This window comes from Anthonomus grandis, chromosome 7, assembly GCF_022605725.1.
Source record: "Anthonomus grandis grandis chromosome 7, icAntGran1.3, whole genome shotgun sequence".
NCBI lineage: Eukaryota > Metazoa > Arthropoda > Insecta > Coleoptera > Curculionidae > Anthonomus > Anthonomus grandis.
This window is the reverse complement of record NC_065552.1, coordinates 2,713,169-2,734,061: the sequence shown is the minus strand read 5'-3', so window position 1 is coordinate 2,734,061 and position 20,893 is coordinate 2,713,169. Positions and strand designations below refer to the sequence as shown.

Genomic DNA, 20,893 nt, shown 5'->3' with positions numbered 1-20,893 from the left:
GAACGTATTAAAAATTATGTTTTTAAATTATGGGACACCCTATTGTTGACATTTCCGGTCAGTGGAACAACTTTTTCTAAATACAAAAGGTTATGGTTGAAATCTAAATAGAGGGATTAAGGACAACAAATTAAACCTCCAGTTATTTATTTTTCGTCTTTATCAAGGCTTTTTACTTCGTTGGTTTCATTAACAATAAATTATTTTACAGATAGGGAGTTAGTAAAGACAACAATAAATTCAAGAAAAAAACATTAGTCCTCTAGTAATGCGATTAAATTATACAATAAATTACCGATAAGAATTAAATAATTAAATACAATTTTCATTTTTCAATTAAATAGATGCAAAACTTAAATGAATTTAAATTGGAGGTAAAATTGGTTTTTAAATTTATTAATCTGTATGCCTAAATGTATATCCTTGACTAAAACCTTTAGTAAAATATACAAATTTTCATTGTACATAGTGGCTCAAAAACATTATTAGAAACAACCCAGTACATTTTTAAAAACTTTGACAAAATCCCGTTTTTTTTTGACACCGTGTATACATACTTTAATCATACATCACAATAATTACATTATACCGGGTGACACGGGAAAAAGGGAACACTTAATAACTATTTTACTGTTCAAGATAAACAAACGAAATTTAGTATATCGATAGAATTATTATAAGAGCATCTTTTGACATGTTCAGTTGTTTTCCGTGTAACTAACTTTCCTATTTTAAATGGGACATTTGGTATATTATTACGTATTTCGATACAAAATAATATTCTGAGAATAATGATACTGCCTTTGCTACTTTTTGTTTTATACTCATAGAAAAAATCAGTATTTTAAATTTTAAAATAGGGTACCATGAAAGCGTTGAAACTTGTGAACAACCACTTTTAAAACGCGGTTTCTTTTTCCCAATAATTTGATATAATAATTTTTTAAATCGGTTGATAAATAAGCCCACAATTAGAAAAACATTAAGTCATATAATTAAACGCATTTAATTAATAGAAATAGCATAGAAGGCTTTAATTTCTTGACTAGGAGGCTGCGTTTAGACGCATTCTTAAGTTGTTTTTCAATTGACTTAATACATGACATCTTGTCAAGTTCAATTATTATTTGTTACTCAAATAAATTGACCGTAGTTTTTGAAAGAATTTCAATGTTTACTAATATTTAAAATGTTTGCTGACTGTATTTCTGAAAAACTGATTTAACCCTTAAATGCATCCCGTTGACTTTTGGCACCATACATATTTTTTCCCAATAACGAACGAGTTTAGGTAGGAAATTCAGCGCGCTAGTTATGGAACATATAACCCCTGACTATAGTATATTTTATTCCTTAGTTTATTGAATATGATCTTTTGCATTGTAATCATTTTTACTTTAGCTAAGAAGTAATTTGTATTGTTTTAATCAGATAGATTTAAGCATTAGTAGAGTTAAGTCACAACGCTGTAACGTTCTTAAAATAAATTTTTAAAAAAGCCTTTTCATCTTTCAAATCTATAACTCGCTGCATCGTATAGTTAATTGTTTACATACCATCGCATGAAACAATCGGGGATCTAGGTGTACTTACAGGCTCTAACTTGTAGCGGAATATAATCAGCTGTTTGATGTATTCAGCAGGACGCTTAGTAAATAGAATTTAGTGTGTCGTTTACTTGAGAAAAATAAGAGCTACACTGTTCAAAAATTGTGTTTTATAAAGAGTAAGGTATGTATTTTATTTCAATAAGTGCGTAGTTTCAAAATAGTTTTTATATTTCTTGTAAATAAGCGATTTTCTTATGTTGCGTTTCGGCAACAGTATGCATTTTGGGTATAGATATTGATATAATTTTTTTTTTGTTACAGGATGAGTGATCAACGACGTTCCAAAAAGATTCTGTCAGAGCAAGCCTTGCATGATTATTGGGAAAACTTTACAGGTCTGGAAAGTGATGATGAAGTTGAGAGCGACTCGGAAATCATGGAGGATAGAACCTACACCCCTCAGGAAGATTTTATTGAAGAGTCTATAAGCGACAGCGAAGAAGAGATAACTATAGAAAATGAGTCAAACGTTATTGATTTCAGCTTGCCATCTTGCTCCAAGCAGCAAGACCCACCCCCTAATAAAAAACCAGTAAAAGTGCCTAATTCCCGGTCATTCTGGAGTGAAGATTTTAGAATTTCCACAAGTGAGAAATGTCATGAGTGTAAATAAATTTGAACATATTCGCCAATACATTCATTTCAATGATAATCAAAGCTTTGTACCTAGAGATCAACCTGGTGATGAGCGACTTCACAAAATAAGACCTTTATGTGATTATTTGAATTAAAAATTTTCCTCTGTATCACTAGAGCAGCATCTTAGTATTGATGAGCAAATGTGCTCTACCAAAGTAAGGCATTATATGAAGCAATATATGCCTAGAAGCCTCATAAATGGAACTTCAAATTTTTTCGTATTGGCGGGAATCTCAGGCTATGCATTTAGATTTGAAATCTACACAGGTCAGGATAACTTACAAAGGCAGAATAACGAACCTGATCTGGGTTCTACTGGTAATATTGTGGTCAGATTATCAGGAATTATACCACGACAACAAAACTTTCGATTATATCATGACAACTACTAGGCCAGCGGGTAATGGGAGCCACCCCTTTATTTACGCCATGATGTGCGTAATGTAATCTTGGAACGCAGCTAACATTTAACCTTGATGCTTTCAAACTACTTTGAATGGTTACATCTAAATCAGTTCACTTTCGGCAGTTTTCCGACACGTTTGTCGGTATTCGCAAATTATACTCTAAAGACACGCAATACGAAGTTTGAAGGTAAGTTTTGAATTATGGTTATTATGCTTTCTCCTTTAGTTGTATTACTTAGAGATACATTTAGATTCAAGAAACGTGTTTGTTTTGCTGTTAGCATTAACTGTTTTTAAATTAGGAAACTAAAATCAAGATGGCGTTAGTTGGAGTAATTGGAGGCACGATATGGCTCCAATTACCCCCATGGCTCTAATTACCCCAATTTTTTTGAAATTAAAACTTTATTGTAGGAAATGCCTCGAAATTGAAAAAGGAAAACTGAGAAGGTGGCTTGGACCCTGGAAGACCTACAAAAAGCGGCGCAATTGGTCGGCGAAGGATTAGCTATCAGAAAAGTGGAATTCCATACCAAACATTGCAGAAACGATTGAAAAAAGGACAACTGCAAAGTTCAGGAAAACTTCGTAGACACCCCATCTTTATCCTTCAGCAAGAAACGGAAATGGCACAACATTTAGTTACCCTTGCAAATATGTTTTATGGGCTAACTAGGTGGCAATTTTGTCGGTTAGCTTACAGATGTTCCGAAAATGTAAGAATTAATCACCCCTTTAATAAACAGAAGCAGTTAGCTGGAAGAGACTGGCTAGATGGATTCTTAAGACGGAATTCCACGATCAGCATTCGTAAACCTGAGGCCATGAGTTTAAACCGCATCAAGGGTTTTAACAAGGACGAGGTAACTCGCTTTTTCGACAATCTTCACACGGTTTTGTCTAAACAGAATTTCCAGAAGTCCAATATTTTTAATATGGATGAAACGGGAATAACGACGGTTCAAGAACCTGGAACTATATTGGCTAGAAAAGGTCAAAAAAGGGTAGGTTCGGCAACTAGTTGGGAGCGTGGCAAAAACATTACTGTAATTTGGTGCATGAGCGCTGCCGGATCGTTTGTGCCCCCATTTTTTATATTCCCCAGAAGACGATTTTCTCCACTACTTGCTAAGGATGGGCCTCCAGATGCGGAATATCAGGTTACTTTTAACGGCTGGACTAATGAGGAAATGTTCGAATTGTGGCTTAGGCATTTTGTAAAATTTGTTAAGCCTAATCGTGATGAACCAGTATTACTTATTCTAGAGAATCATTCTAGTCATGCAGCGCTTGAAAGTTACAATCACTCCAAAGAAAATTTCATTACGATACTGTCCCTCCCACCACATTCATCACATCGGATGCAGCAGTTAGATGTAACATTTTATGGTCCACTAAAGAAGTCCTACTATAAAGAATGTGATAATTACATGAAGTCAAATAACCTCACACAAATCACTCCATATGATGTTGCAAGTCTTTTTAACAAAGCCTATTCCAAAGTTGCTTCTTTGGAAAAGGGAATATCAGGGTTCAGATGCACAGGTATTTTTCCATACCAGCCAGATATCTTTACTGATTTTTTAATGATTAGCATTTAAGTATTTATCAAAGTTTTATATAATTTTATTTTATTTTAAATTATGTTCTTTTTTTTATTCCTTTAATGTACAGTTTATTGGCTTCAACTTCTATGTTTATATTGACAATAAAGCATTTTTGAGTTTGAGATGCTGATTTTGTCTATAATTGTGTGCCACCAGCTTGCGTGGATACTAATGAGAAGACAACGGGATCACCGGCAAGTAGCTCTAAAATAACAGAAGCAAACAGCAAAGATAATGCCCAAAATCAGACACGGTCTCCTGTGATTCATAAAACACCAACAAAAGATGGTTGATGAGACCAGGTTGTTCGACATGGCAAGATGAATCTGATCAGTCCATTAATACGTCGTCCATCTCTGATCTCCTTTCTATAATATCCCCATTGCCTCAAAAAAGACGATAATAAAAGCAAGAACTTAAGACAAACACGAAAACAGCATTCCGAAATTTTTACCCAGACACCTATGAAGATATTTTTTGAAGAAAAAAAGCGAAAGAAACAAGAATGTGATGAAAAAAAAAGAACATGTAAAGGCATGAAAACAGAGAACATAAACAAAACTAAAAAGAACAGCAAAATAGAAAGTGCTAAACGACAAGTAGGAGCAGACGAATTGTGGTCATCAGAAGATAAAGAACCTTTGAAGAAAACAGTTATTAGCAAATATGTGTCCAAAACGGAGTCAAAACCAGTTAATAAATATATTAAATATGCAAAAGGAAATGTTGTTTACAAAAAAGGCACGAACAAAAGACAAGTTGCTGAAGAATCGTCATCATCAGAAGACGAAGAGACAAGTGAAAAAGATATTTGTGACGACGACGAGTGCGATGATCTTAGCGACAGCGCCGCTCATGTTAGATGCATTATTTGTGACGACGTTGGAAAAAATAATGAACTGTGGTACCGTTGTACGAATTGTGGCAGTTGGGCACACTCTGAATGTTCAGGCGTAGAAGATGCAGAGGGCTATATTTGTGATTTTTGTTTACGACGGTAGTTATATTTTAGCCTGTAGGTATTTTTGCTTAAGAATTTATGTTACGTTTGTTACATTTTCAAATAAAGTCCATTTTTTATGAGAACTAGCTTAATACTTATTAAAAAGATCTTAAAAACTACAATAATAAATCTGGCTCCCATTACCCAATCGTTGTGGGAAATGAGAGCCAAACGCACTTTTTTAAAAAGTTTTTTTATAAAAAGAAATAAATTAATTTTTTCCACAACAGTTATTAAAATGTAACGTTAAAAAATCCTTTTAAACGCTGATATGTTTGAAAGAACTAGAAAGTTTTTTTTTTATATTTCTATTGACAATAATGCATTAAGTGGCTCCAATTCCCTCCGCTCCCCTACACCAGCATTCCGCTTATGGTATATCTTGCCAAGGAAGGTATTTATTCATTGGGTACAGTTAGGCGCAATAGGGTAACGGACTGCGAACTTTCTACGGAAGCCGCTCTAAAAAATTCCCCCCGGGGTACTAGTGAGGAATATGTTTCAACCATTGATGGAGTTGATGTTTCCAACGTAATATGGAAAGACAATAAGTATGTGGCTCTGATCTCTTCCTTTGCAGGGAAAGAACCCTTAACAAAAGTCAACAGATATGACAGAAAAGAGAAGAAAATAATTGAAGTAGACTGCCCATATGTAATTCGAGAATATAACAGGCACATGGGCGGGGTAGATTTATTAGACAGCATGATGGGACGATATAAAATACAAAGAAAAAGTCGAAAATGGTACATAAGAATATTCTTCATTGTTTCACTTATTCATCATTTCTTGGAATTGACTATTGTAAATGCTTGGCTTTTGTACAAAAGGGTATACCAAGAAAAAGGAACAAAAAACTCTAAATCAGGCAGACTTTAGGGCCGAGATTGCAAATTGTTTATGCAATGTAGGGAAGGATGCACCTAATAAGCGTGGAAGGCCAAGCAGTAGTGTCGAAAATGAAATAGCGGCGAAGCGCAGTCGAGGACCAACACAACATGTGCCTCCAAAAGAAGTACGCAAAGATCAAGTTGCTCATTGGCCCGTCATTGAAAATCTTAAAATGAGATGCAAGTACCTAGCTGCAAAGGCTTTACCCGCACAAAATGTGAAAAATGTGGTGTCGCTTTATGCCTAAATAAAAATAACAATTGTTTCAAAAAATTTCATAATAAATAAATTTAGCACTTAAGTCATAATGTAGCCAACATTATTACACATAAATACACTTAAAAGAAAAAATTCATGCTTTTAAGCGTTAAGTAATAAAACATAATGTAAATTATTATTTTTGTAAATTATTACTTGAGTAAAAATTAAAATTTTCAATGCATTTAATAAGGTTTAATTTTAGGTGAGATTAAAAAGTAAAAAAGTCTTTACTTATTTATAATTTTGTAAAATAATCCACCTAAAAATTGACTACTCAATCACCAGAATATTGCTTTAGAAAAGTTCCTAAACTAGAATTTAAGTTTTTTTTATTGCAATGTTTTTATTTACACCCTGTAGCTGTAGGTTTTTAATGCGATTACTGTGTTTTTAAATTTGAATATTTAAATAAATAAAAAATCGTATTTTTGTTAAACTATTTGAAGTTAGAAATGGTCAACACATTCTCATAGTTTTATTAATCTGACCTCACAAAAATTTTTGTTCTGGGCTGTATAATGTCCTTGTGAACAGAATAACAGAATGTAGAGATATGTTGATTAGCAATAGTGCAACTAAAATAAATAAATAATAGTACTGTAAAATGCTTTAGGTTATCTTTTAATAAAACAGTGTTGTATGTATTTATGAAACCTTATTTTGAAAAAATAATTTTTTCCATAAGCATAAAACAGAAAGTGGCAAATGCGGTAGCAGTATTCTCAAAATATTATTTTCTATCAAAATACGTAATAATATAGCAATTAATAGAAAATTATAGGAAAAACAAAAAATAATAGAATATGTCAAAAGATGCTCTTATGACCATTCTATCGATATACCAAATTTCATTTGTTTATCCTGAAAAGTAAAAAAGTTATTAAGTGTTCCCTTTTTCCCGTATCATCCAGAATACTACACAAGAAGCGTTTCAAATGCTCAAACAACAACGTGGCAATACCGCAAATAATACATCTGGCAACGTATTAAATATAAAAGCGATTCCAAAAACAAAAAAAGTAAATTGCATATATTCATTAACTGCAGCATCTTGTACAGGAAGTACAAAAAAAATTGGATTGGATTTACACATCCTGTATATAAAATGACAAGCGACTTATTGCAGGAGCCATTTTCAAAATACTCGCCAATACTGTCTGATTATCAACACTACAGAATCTATAGTGCAGATCGTGCAATATAAAACCGTACAAAAATAACCTCTAGTACTTTCTAGGCGAAACTACACAAAACAAAACAAATCGAAGCTGCACACACATTTAAGCAATAATAATAATAATAAACAAAAGCGTTCAATCATTATTGGGAAAATAATAGGTAGTACCTATTCCTCCCGTGGAGGGAGAGTCGCTGTCTACAGCCTCGGACCGTTTTAAGGTTTGCTGCCTGGCTGGCCACGAGCTTACCCTAAAATAAACCGTCGCAAATCATCTCACCCATAAGAAACAAACGATTTCTTACCTAAACTCTCTTGTTTCGGCAACGACGCTTAATAGAGCGGGTGCTCTAGAGGCAGGTCCGCTCCCTCCCTCTCCCAAATCCTCTTTGGGTTCCTCCAACTCCTCCTCCGACTCGTCGTCGTCGGCTCCGTCGTACCTCTTGTGAATCAGATTCTCCATCACCATGTAGTCGCTCTCTTCGGCGTTTCTTAGATGTTCTTTTTCGAAATTGATGGCGATTTCCGGGTTGGACATTTCGGAGGGGTTACGTTTTCTCGTACCTAAAATTCCCGTACATGTAAGTTTTCATTTACATGAATATTAGTAATGAAGGCTAAAAGCGGTGAAAGTAAATGTAGCATACGTTTTTCAAGCATTTTTTTTAATGGTAGGGATTAACAAAGTTTCCGCCTAATCGGTGATTCAATTCATTAATTGAAAGTGTAATCGGGTATTAAAAGTGTAAAAAAAAGTACAAAAGTATTGAAAATAAATCGGGTTTTAGGCGGAAATATTCATGAAAAAGAGGTATTTCTTAGGCAACTCCTAAGCAAGTATTTAAATATGATTAAACTTTAAAAAATCTGATTTATAGCTTCTTTACATAACCTCGAAATATTGGTCAATAATTAACTGCACAGGCTGTTACTTAATGTTGTGTCAGAATTTGAAGGGGGCATTCCTAGACCGAGTTTAAGCTGAAAAGGTGGACCTTATGGACCATGGACCTTAAAATGCTTAGATACAATTTGTTAAAGTTTTATTTTATTTTCAGTTTTTAATAATAAGAAAGTTTGAGATATCCCAAGCAACACACGATAGTTAAACAAACGTTTATTTTTGCTTTACACCAGGTTTACATTTTTGATTGAACTTCAACTATAAATATCGGAACAAATGTCCGCATGTTATACATTGAGGAATTTAATATTATGTTTGTGTTTTATTCACGTTTAAAAAAAAGATTTATTACATGTTAACAATATACAATTATTATTTCATATAAGTTAAACGTTTAAGTATGATGTACTGAATGAATTTTTTTTAAAAATAACTACTAATGTAATTTTTTTTTTAATTGCAGATGTGTTTTATGCATAAGGGGCATTTTTCGACGTATAAAGAAAAAAAAATAATTTTTACCAATGGCGTCCATAAGGGATTTATCGTAAACATTATTTAATAAAAAAAAAGTACACCACTGCATTTTTCTAAAATAAGTTATATTTTTTAAATCTTTTTTTAGTTTTGAGCGAATCTGTATTCTTCAGTTTTTTTTATTTCTATATCTTGTTTGGTATAATTATTGTATCATACAGGTTAATGCATTTTCTATTTTTCCCAGATTTTTTTGTGTATGATATTCCATTACTACACTATAAGATATACGTGTATGAAAAGTATATCGGGGTCATTTTATCGCATATTTGAAGTGTAATGATAAGTGTAAAGACTAGCTATGTAAACCCCTATCAATTTTTTTAAATACCGAAATTTTGATGTGTTGCTTGGGTAAAATTACTGGTCTCCATTGGCAAAAACAATGTAGAAAATTCTAAACAGTTCTAAATTGTTTCATAAGTCTTTAAAAGAAACCGCTTATAGTGAGTGTAATAATTAAACGACAGACAACACGAGCCAGTTTACAGTTTTTGAGGTTGTCACTAATAACTATGTTCCTTATACAAAAAATATTTCTGAAATACGCATGTGCCTGAATTACGTTACATTATTATTACATGCTTAACCTAAAGCCTCCTAAGTAGTTTTCTAGTACAAAAACACTAATACTAAGGCAAAAGCAAGGATCCTAGATACACCATAACCTAAAAACAACTAAAGCAAACACATTGACCATAACCTAACATCTCCAATAAACCGAACAGTTCTAAGCTAACGTGCATGCTTGGGACATAACTACGGTGTCTCCTAGTGATCAACTTACTAGGCGGACTCTGTTCCGGCCTAGGAGGACTCAACAGTCCGGGACTCCTCGGTGGACTGAGTAGTCCGCAAACGGTTTCCAATTCGTCGGTGATGCTCGCGTATTCGGTGTGCATGTGCATCAAAAGTCCACCGCGACCGGTCGGCGGAATCACTTTGATCTTCGGTTCGGTAAAGGTGACGCTACGGTCGAACGATGGCTGTTGGGACATCGTCGCCGTCGATGGTAAATCGCTCGTTTCCGGTTCGGATTGCGTTTGGGAGAATTGACGACGGCCCAAAGTCGGTTTGGTCGTCGAGGAGGAGCAGGTGTCTTCGCCTGTAGTTTTGGGTTTTTTTTTTGGTGTTTTTGTGGGGTTAAAGTGGTCGTTTTTGTTTATACGGGGTGTATTCAAAAGGTTCATGGGATAAATAAGGGCTTGTCTTGGTTAAATATTGATTAGTTTTGGCTATAAAAGGCTCCAAAGTATAAATTTTGAGACGGTTGGTTGGTTTTGCTTAAAATTGGCGCCTGTAAGTTGATTTATCAAATAATTTTAGATGCACGTCATGTTTATTAAAAAAATTACTTGAAAAAAATGCTTTTTTTAAGCAGTGTACTTAAATTTAATTTTTCCACGCATTTGAGACCTTTATTCACAAAAAATTGGCTTTCGGAAGAATAACTTGAAACTGTCTAAAATTCTCTTAAAAGTATTTTTTCCAAGCGGTGTATTTCAATTTTCAACTTCATTCTTGCAGACAGTTGAGGCTTTTTCTAGAAAAATGAATGAAAAATGAATTTTAGTTTTTAATTGGCCGACTTTTCGACGTTGTTTATTTTTCGTCTTTGTCAAGGCTAAAAGAGACATTTTTATTTTTTTTTTTACTTTGTTGGTTTCATTAACAATAAATTATTTTACAGATATGGAGTTAGTAAAGGCAACAAAAAATTTTAAAAAATTAAAATTATCAAAACATTTTGTTCTTTATGTACAGGGTATCAATTGGAATCTCGGAAACCGTAAGAGTTACAGGGTCGGTTAAATGGAGGCAAAGTTTAAAAAATTTTAAAATTCCTTAGTTATCAGAGTTATCCGAAAAAAAACGAAAATTGTCAAAATCCTTTTTACCTTCTAACGACTTTATTTAAAGAGACATCGGAAAACTAAAAACAGTTTTTCATTGCCACTTTTTATGTCCTTCAACATGATGCAAAAAAAAATAATCCGACGTTGCGTTTTTTCGATCATCAACATTTCTTCTTAAGGGCGCCATATGGAATTTTCTCATTTTTAAAAAGTATTTTTAATTGCCTTTAAAATGAGGTATCGCACTTGCATGTCCGATTACTTTAAATTTTCATTGAATTGGTTTAAAAAAAAACTATATCAAATACAGAGTATTTTATAGCTTCAGTTCATATAAGATCAATTTATTTGGAAATCCCATTGATATATCTTTCTCTCGTGCACTCATGGAGTTCTTATGGGAAGTACTAGAAGGAGCACTTTTATTTTAACCAAAAATTAGAATATTTTTTTTTGAGCAGTTTTTATAACAAAATAACATTTTTGACAAAAAATGCAACAGCCTAAATATTGGCATCTCATTCTGTTTTTTTGTCAAACAGTATATTAAATTTTATTTTTTCTAGAAGAACCTGAAGATAATGACATTCAATTACACTGTTCAAAATGAAAAAAACATATTTTTTAAGCAGTTAAACCCAAAAAATAAATAAATACTAAAAGTAAAAAATAAAACTCCGATCCTGGAGAAAAAAATACACCGCCCGAACTCAAATACTTAAACGACAATTCTGAAACAGTTGATTTTATTTTTTTTTAAGCAGTGTACTTAAATTTCATTTTTCCAGACATTTATTTACAAAAAAATTTTAAGCTTTTGAAGGAACCAATTGAAACTGCCTGAAATGTTTTAATTTTTTTTGTCAAGCAGTGTATTTAAACTTCACTATTCCAGTTAATTGAGACCAATTTTTTACAAAAAATTGACTTCAAATGTCTGATAAATTATATAAATTTTCGAAGAATTAAAAAAATAAACAATATTTGAAAAAAATACACTGCCCAACAAAGACATTATAAATATCAATTCCTAGAACAAAAAAAATGTTTTATTAATTTAATACAAATGTTTTTTTCAATACACTGCTTGAAAAAATATTAAAGAGCATAAATAAAGACTCTCTTATGCCTTGAAAAAGAAAGTTTTATTACACGGCTTGAAAAAAAAATTGAAAGCCATTTTTTCAAAAGAAAAACAAAATCAAAAAATTACTTTTTTGGCGAGCAGTCACTGTTCCGTAAAACTTGCCTGGAAAAAAAATGAAGGTTTTACACTGCCCAAAAAAATTACGTTGCACGTTACTGCTCAAAAACAAATCCCTTCTCCAGGCACAAGTTTAATTTTTTTGAAAAATACTGAAATCTTCTAAAAAATTTACTTCAAGTGTCAAAGTGCACATACAAAAACTACATATACAGGATGTCTCATAAATTAAATAAAAATTTAACAGCGGATCCCTTTAAAAAATAATGAGCTTAAGTTCAATTTTCCTAGTCCGAAAGTCAAAGACAATCAAGACAGAGGGTGATAAACTTAATGTATTTTTTTTTTAAATTGGCTGTAAATTTCGCAAATTTAGAAAAAAAAAACAGTATTTACACTGCTCAATTTTTTTCATTTTTAAGGTATAAAACTTCAAAAGCGTTAAAATTTTAGCAGTGTAATTCAATGGTCATAAAAAAAAGTTACATTACACTGCTCACAAAAACTTTTTTAAAATTTTTACGATATAAGTATGCGAACAGAGTGAAAGCAGGTTTCTCGCAAGCGGTTATCGGCGCCGACTCGCGCTTATCGCATTCGACATTTATCCTGTGTTTTTAAATTGGCGCGAACAAAGTCAAAGCAGGTTAAAACGAGTCGGCGTTGACAACCTGCTGACACGTTTTTCTCGGAATTAAAATTAGTTTTATTTCTGCTTTTGGTCGCGCGAGTTGTTAATAATTTGAGCCTATTTTTAATGGATAAAGAACTTCTTATAGCGTCTGGGTTTCAGAGAAGCCCTATATGGGAAGAAATAGGCTTAGAAATGAAAAAAGATGGTAAGTATTAAAATGTTTATTATTGTAATGACGAAAAATAAAATAAATGTCATTGATGTTATTGCATATTATATGTCAACGGATTTTGAGAAAAATAATTTACAAATATATCTCGAATGGTTTTCGCTTCATTTAGAGGCCTTCCTGTCATTTGTCTTTCTGTATTTCTGTTTGAGTATTCCACTGATACACCACTAAGATGCCTTTGAAATCCTTCCGTATCAATAATGGTGTTACGTAAAATGCATATACATTTAATAATATTGTCTGCAGTCTCGATGTTGGGTTCAATGCATTTTGAAAGAATGCGCCATTTAGGTGTAATTATTCCAAAAGTGCACTCTATGCACTTTCTAGCTCGAGATAACCGTTTATTGAAATATTCTTGTTCAATACTAAGATTTTTCCCACCAAAGGGTTTTAAAAGAAAAGGCAGAAGTGGATACGCTTCGTCACTAATTAATACGAAAGGCGCCTTCATCGTTGTTTTAGGGAAATAAGATGGTTCGGGAATATTAAATCGATTATTTTTTAGCAAATTGTACAGCTCGGAGGCTTGAAAAGTACCTCCGTCACTCTGGTTACCGTAGCCGCCAATCTCCACAGTAATAAATTTATAATTCGCATCAGCAACTCCTTGTAAAACTACAGAAAAATAATGCCTGTAGTTATAAAACATGGATCCCGAATTTTTGGGACTGGGATGCAGTGGGGGAAGTTCATGTTATTAAATTCATCTGACATTCTTCGAAAATCTTGTTTTTTCGGAATAGCCATGTGAATACCTTTTAATCATCTAACGATGCGCCAATTCGAAATGCAAACGAGGTTTGTCTAAAGGATGATCCAGTTGCCAGATATCTGTAACAAAAATATACTCTTAACAGGCATAATCAGCACGTGATCGGATTTTAACACATTCACAGCGTTCAAGTCAGTTTACACTTGATAACGGTTGGAGATACTTACCAACCGAAACGTCGTGTTACAATAAATAAATAAGACAATGCAAGTCCGACAAGATGTTTTTCACTGTACCATTGTCTACCACCTTCAAAAACAGATTCACAGCGTTCGTCGCTAAACGGCAACACAGCATACAACAAACCGATTCCCGATACGAATTCTTTCCATCGCGTCTGCGATGTTGGCATATAGTGCAAGATATTATGAACTTTTAAGAATTTTATCATTTTTGTATTGTTAAGATTGACGCTTTATTTATTTAAATTTTGTGTTTAACCATTTGAATTAGTTTCCTCAAAATGGGTTTTCTCCCCGCTACGAAAAGATTTTTTGTGTTTTTTTTTTAAATAAAGAAAAAAAAATGATAAAAAAAGGCGTTCGTAGCGGGGTTCTTATAGGCATAAGAATACCATTAGTAAAAACCGCACTGAAATATCTCTTTAAATAAAGCAAATATTTAAACAATAAGAATTACTAAGGTGATTATTGCTCTTAAGTATCTCGAGGACGAGTTTCAAAGTAATAGAGGCTAAGGTGCGAAAGCAGTGGAAGTATCTGCGGGACCAGTTTTCGGTCGAATTGGGAAAATTTCCTCCACCAAGATCTGGTGATGCGGCAGAAGATACACCGACATCAAAATGGCCTTTTTTTAAGCAACTACTGTCCTAAAAAATATTGTTAAGCCTAGAACATTGATAGGAAATCTACCCAGCACCATTAAGTCCACCCAAGAAACGTCGTCAGAGGAGCCCAAGTCTCCCGTTGAATGTGAGGAAAATAGCGGGAATGAAGAGGCTTCTCAAGTAACAAAAATTGACCAGATAAATGTCACGGAAAATGAGATCACACTATGTAGTTCGAGCCCAACATCTTCAATTCAGACTCCTGTTATGAGACAAAAGAAACGTAGAGCCACCGAGACATTTAATGCATCTATGCTAGATATAGAACGACGCAAAGTAGAATATCTGGAAAGTAAATCTAAGCGAAGCTGACGACCATCTATTATTTTTCAAAAGTTTGTTACCTCATGTAAAAAAAATACCTCAAAACAAAATTTTGTCTTTTCGATGTCGTGTTCAGGAATTGGTAGATCAATTTTCATATATCAATTAAATTCTCCTTTATCATCTACGTTATCCTATTCTTCTCAGCCTTCTCCTAGCTATATAATGAACGATCAAACTACGCATTTTTCCACTCATCAACCACCTACCTACCAAAAGCAGACTGATTTTTCTGATTCACTTACTACAAGCCAACAACCAAATTCATCGGACCCGAATGCTACAAATTTAACGTTTTCCTCTCCGAATAACTTGTTTCAGTGGAAGTGAATTCATTTAAAAGGAAAAATGTAAATTATCAATAACTATATAATAAAAGCTGTTTTTAAAAAATTAAGTCTTTTATTCACGTTAATTATTAATGGCAAAAAAGCTACTTACCTCGAATAACCAATTTTTCTTCTGGAATGATAGGCTGCTTATGTAGATTACACCAATCTTTTGTTAAACGATTTTCCACCTTTTTTAAAATGTAATTAAAAGTTTCTAACGTACTGAAAGAATTTTTCATTATCATCCTTAAATTCTTTAAATAAATGATGGTATTCTCCATAAACTCTTCTTTCGCGGTTAATAGAATGTAAACCAATTTGTTTTCTTTTTATTTTAGTCGATACAGATTCCAAAATAATCAGATCTTCATCAGAAGATGACGAGAACGATATTTTGTTATAAGTACATAGACGCACTGGCAGATTTTCTGCTTTATCTCGTTTTTACTATGAACAGTCCCGGCGCGAGAAGCCGGTAAGCAGGAAACCCGCTTTCACTCTGTGCGTACCCTAACACTTCAAAAGCGTCTCAATCATGTGAAAAAAACTGCGAATGTTTTTGGATCTGGTTCTGGAAAAATTCAATAAATACACTGCTCGACAAAGAAAACAGAATTCGCGGGCAGTTAAAGTTGTTTTAACAATTAAATGACAATTGCCAGACAGTTGAATTACACTGCTCAATTTTTCATTTTATTTTCAATTTATCACAAATTTTTTTGTAAATGTCTTCGAGAAATGAAGTTTGAATAGATACACTGCTTGAAAAAAATATGAAGCTAATTAAAAAAATATATATATATTTTCTTTACAAGCAGTGTAATTCAGCCATGTCAACGATCCTAACTATTTGCAAAAATTGAGGTTAGTTTAAAATTTTTCCAAAAACGTCTCAATTATTAGGAAAAAATTACATATTGAATTATACTGCTCAAACAAACAATTAAAATCATCTTTCCAAAATTTGAAGTTTTTGTTGGGTAATATATTTATTGAATTTTATTTCTCCAGATCCGGACTCACAAATTTAAAAGATTGCAATTTAACGGTTTTCCTGCTTAGAAAATAATAAGTTACACTACATTATTCAGTCAACTACTGTCTGGACGAATGAAGTTTAAATACACTGCTTGAAAAAAAAAAATAAGAATAATTTTTTTCGTAAAAAAGAGTTGTTTTATAAAAAGTGTGGTTTAGCTATGTCAATATTCTCAACTACCGGGAAAAATATACTGCCCGACGAAAAATATTTTTTACACTGCTCAAGAAAACTTTTTTATTTTCAATGGAAAAAGTTATGTTAAATGACAGCTAATATTTTAACAATTTTTTTTCAAAAACATCTTAATTATCAGCAAAAAATCACGTTGAATTATACAAAATGAAAATCACCTTCTCAACTGTTTGTGAAATAAAGTATTTGTAGTTTTTTGTCGGGCAGTATATTTGTTGACATTTATTTCTCCAGATCTGCACTCGAAAACTAAGATTTTGAGTTCTGAAATCAATTTTTTATGAAAACAGTCTGTAAGAATGAAGTTTGTTTAACGAATTTTTCACATTGACTTTTGAATCTAATGTTGAACTTTACTTATAACTATAACATTTTTAGAATGAGGTTTTATTGTACTATGACGCCCTCCATATACGGTTTTGAGGAATAAATGAAAGAATGAAGTTTAAATACACTGCTTGACTTGCTGCAAAAACTAATTTCAAGTTATTCTTCCGAAAGATTACCCTTTTGTATCAAATAAAGGTCTCAAATGCCGGGAAAATAAAATTCATTTACACTGCTTGAATTAATGCAGAAAAATCCCTTCTTCGGAGTGGCTTAAAGCAATATCATTGACAAACTGTCAAAACCCCGCATATGGCCGCCATTTTTGTTTTAATCCGGGTCAACTTCAGAGCCGCACTTTCACCTCTTTTTGAAGACACCCTGTAGGTCACTTTTTTTTTAAAAATCTACGAACCGTAATAAGGGATAAACCGCATGAAAAGAAAAGACCGAGCTATAAAGCAAAAGAAGGTCGACTTTAACGGTTTATCCCTCGTTAATTACCCACTACAATAAAGTGTATATATTGAATTATAAACAGCTAAAACCTACTATAATCTTAATGATAAAGCCATGCGGGCAGTAGAATAAGCTTAAGTGAAAATGGTTTACATCCCCTCAATGGTTTGGTGGATCTAAGAGAGTGATTCAACTAATAATGAAAGATGACAGTTTTAGTCACGATGTCATCAGAAGTTCATACACGCATCACAACACGCGGTGTTGCCATGCGTTGACGATTTCTTTTTAAATATATATATAATGTTGTGTACGACAAGGATGGATGGATAAGAATGAAACCAATGCGAGATGGAATGAGACACCAAACCTACCTACTCTCCGGAATATGTGGCAGAAAGATAAACTTTTGGGGGTGAGAAAGTTTGTCCGTAACTCGCATGCTAGCAGCGTTAAGAGAAAAAAGGTCCGTACAAAAGTTAGTTTTTCTTTTCTCACACGTATATTATAAAACAAAAAAATTTATTTTTATTATAATTTAAAAAAAAAAATTAGGTTCGGCATGCGAAAATCAAATCACCAAATTCCCTCGCTTAGTAAAACAAAAGGGCCAACGGCAAGCTGTCATATAAAACGAAAGCCTCAATCAAAAAAAAAACTACGTCGAATAAATAAATCCGACATTTTAATAAACTCGTTAGGAAATAAATAAAAAACGGTGGGCGACGAGTTATGAGATTTGTGGTGATAGTCGGTCCTACCTGTGCCGCTTTCTGATCCACGCCGCGCGCAATCTGAGTCGCGTCTCTTCTGCGCCGCACGCGTTCTGAGTATGTCGAGACTGAGGGCTGCTATGTCGTCCGCCGATATGTCCAACGAGTTCCGGTTGCTTTCCAACGAGGTTTTCGACTCGGAACTCTTCGTCCGTTGTCGGATGAGATTCAGTTTTGAGCTGCTGCCTACATACATCAAAAAGAGACACCCGTTAGATCTTATAATATAAATTTCAAGTTTAGGCAGATACAAATGGAATATTATATTTTTTATTTCTCTTCCAACGAGCAATTGCCCAATTTACAACAATATAAAACATTTTACAAGAGAAAAACCTACACTACACATTGCACAAAAATCATAATAATACCTGATTAAAACCTTAAAAATAGATAGGGTACTATTTGACTTAAATGTTTTAAATCACAGACTATTGGCTTTCAACAGTCTTAAAAATTCTATTCTATTAGTAAAACAATCCAACAGATTCGAGTACTTGTTAGCAAGTTTGCCTGCCCTGGTAACAAAGGAATTATTTCCATAATCGATTCGGTGGAATGGAATATGGAATGAGGGTGTCTCAAGGAACATATAGACCAATTTTACCGAGTATATCAGGGCAGCAAGATCCAGAATGGAGAATGTCATAAAAGACTGACAAGTCACGATATTTACGACGGGTTTGGAGAGTATGGATATTTAATATTTTATTTTACATTTAATAATAATAATAATATTAATTTCATAATTTAATTAATTAGTAATTCATAATTTAATTAACTAGTCCCTAACAAAATCCCCTTAAAAAAGGAGTTGCTTAATACCATTAAAGGTTATAACTTTAAAAATGAGTATGTTATTGATAACATTGCTAAGAATAATGGACACACCGTTTTAAGGTTGCCTCCATATTATTGTATTTTTAACCCCATTGAACTGGTATGGGGCACATTAAAAAAACAACTCCGAAAGTGCAACAGTTCACCAACATTAAGTGCGGTAGTTATTGAAAATATCCGCAAAATTGTGTCAGAATTCGAAACTAATAGATGGAAAAATTGTGTTGAGCACGTAATTAAAACTGAAAGGGAGTATACCGTTTTGCCACCCGTACCCCAAATAATAATTCAACTTGGCCTTGATAATTCTACTTCTGAGGATAGTCTTTCAGAAGGTTAGTTAAGCATTGGTGAGTACTTTGCAATAATATAAATAAGTGTTTGAGTGAATAATCCTAGTCGACTTTACTGCGTTATAAATATGTACCTAAGTAGGCAACGTAAAAATAAGTTCTCATCTCAAAAATAACCAGATCAACGAAATAATAGGCAGTAAAACTCTAACTTTAACTTACAAATTTTTATTTTATTTTATTATTCACCAAGAGATTTTTATAAATAACCGCACGCCTATGACTGCGCGGCGGCAGAATCCTTTATGGTTTTTATGGGTCTTTAAGTTTTTGCTTCTTCAAGTGAAGTTAACACTACTATAAAAGGCTCTCTTACAGATAGACTAAGCAATCCAATTACAGGAAAGCTCAAAATATTTTATGAATTTAAATACAGGTAAGCGCTTTGCCAAATACTACATTTTCCTAACAAATATACCAAGTAACATAAACCTAACCTAACTACCTTATTTAATAATATCTTTTACGAACAATAAAGAAGTATCTATACATATGAATAATTTCAATAGGAAAAATAGGACAATATTTATCGTTCCTTGCGAAATTAGGTGGAATTTCTTAAGTATCGCTTAAATGAAGCCATACTGGAGAAAAATATATCATTATTCAAGTTAGTTTCTTGAAAATTATTAAAACTACGGGCGAATCTGAACAATGGAGAGTTAGACAAATAGTTTGAAGAATATCTTGAGATGCTAAACGTCGATCTATTACGCAAAATATAAGTATTAACGTTGATATATAAATTTTCCAGACAGAAAGGGCAGTCTATTAAATTATTAATAATTTTATAAATCAAAATTGTTTCTACGACTCTCTAAGGGCTTCATACCATAAAACTTTAAGTTATCATAGTAAGTAAAAAAATGTATTTTACTAAAGCGTAAAATTACTATATTTACAAACTTGCATTGTACCCTTTCAATTTGGTCAATATATTTGTGATACATCGGATTCCAAGCTACTGTCGCATATTCTATAGTAGGTTTAACGAATGCATTATATAATGATATTAATGATGTTTGATTACTAAAACCCTTTGTAATTCGAGATTTAAATCCGAGATTTTTTAGAGCTTTTTGAACAATCTTTTCTATATGAACGTCGAAGTGCAGCCTCGAATACAACATCATAAATCCTTAATCCTTAATAAACTCTACATACTTCAAGATAGTGCCCCCGAGATATAGACATCACATTTGTTTTGTGTCTGAGATGGTTTTCTGCTAAAAAGTATAAAATGACATTTTTCTGGATTAATAAATAATTTATTTAAAGTACAGTACAGGCACGAAAATCTGATACCTTCTTAATCATTATAAAGACTTTTAGGTCATCTGCATATGCAAGATATTTACAGATAGAGAAACATTAACCAATGTCGTTTAAAAAGATTGAGAACAATATCGGTCCCAAATGAGAACCTTGCGGTACTTCTGAAGTTACGGTTGTACAAGAAGACTTTACTCCATTTATGACAATGTTCACGGCACAAGTTTCCAGACCCCTTTTCCATACTCTCGCTTATACTCTGAATAAATGGTAGTAAGTTGGTTATCACCGCTCTTTTTTGGAAAAAACCATGTTGGTTAACATCAATAGCTTCTTTGATCTTAAAGAATAATTGTTTTAACAGCAAAGATTCAAATAGTTTATCAAAGTGACAA

The 20,893-nt window shown here is 32.9% G+C and overlaps 1 protein-coding gene across 2 annotated transcripts in view; it reads right to left on the bottom strand.

Annotated features, from left to right (window-relative positions):
* Window positions 1-20,893, bottom strand: part of LOC126738390 (transient receptor potential cation channel trpm) — a 191,549-nt gene that overhangs the window by 7,513 nt on the left and 163,143 nt on the right. For both annotated transcript variants that reach the window (XM_050443699.1, XM_050443698.1), the window contains 4 exons: window positions 18,022-18,219; window positions 9,824-10,141; window positions 7,901-8,159; window positions 7,764-7,846 (listed from right to left, as the gene is read on the bottom strand). In XM_050443699.1, coding sequence (XP_050299656.1) covers window positions 7,764-7,846; window positions 7,901-8,159; window positions 9,824-10,141; window positions 18,022-18,219 — 858 coding nt within the window. The remainder of the gene's footprint in view (window positions 1-7,763; window positions 7,847-7,900; window positions 8,160-9,823; window positions 10,142-18,021; window positions 18,220-20,893) is intronic.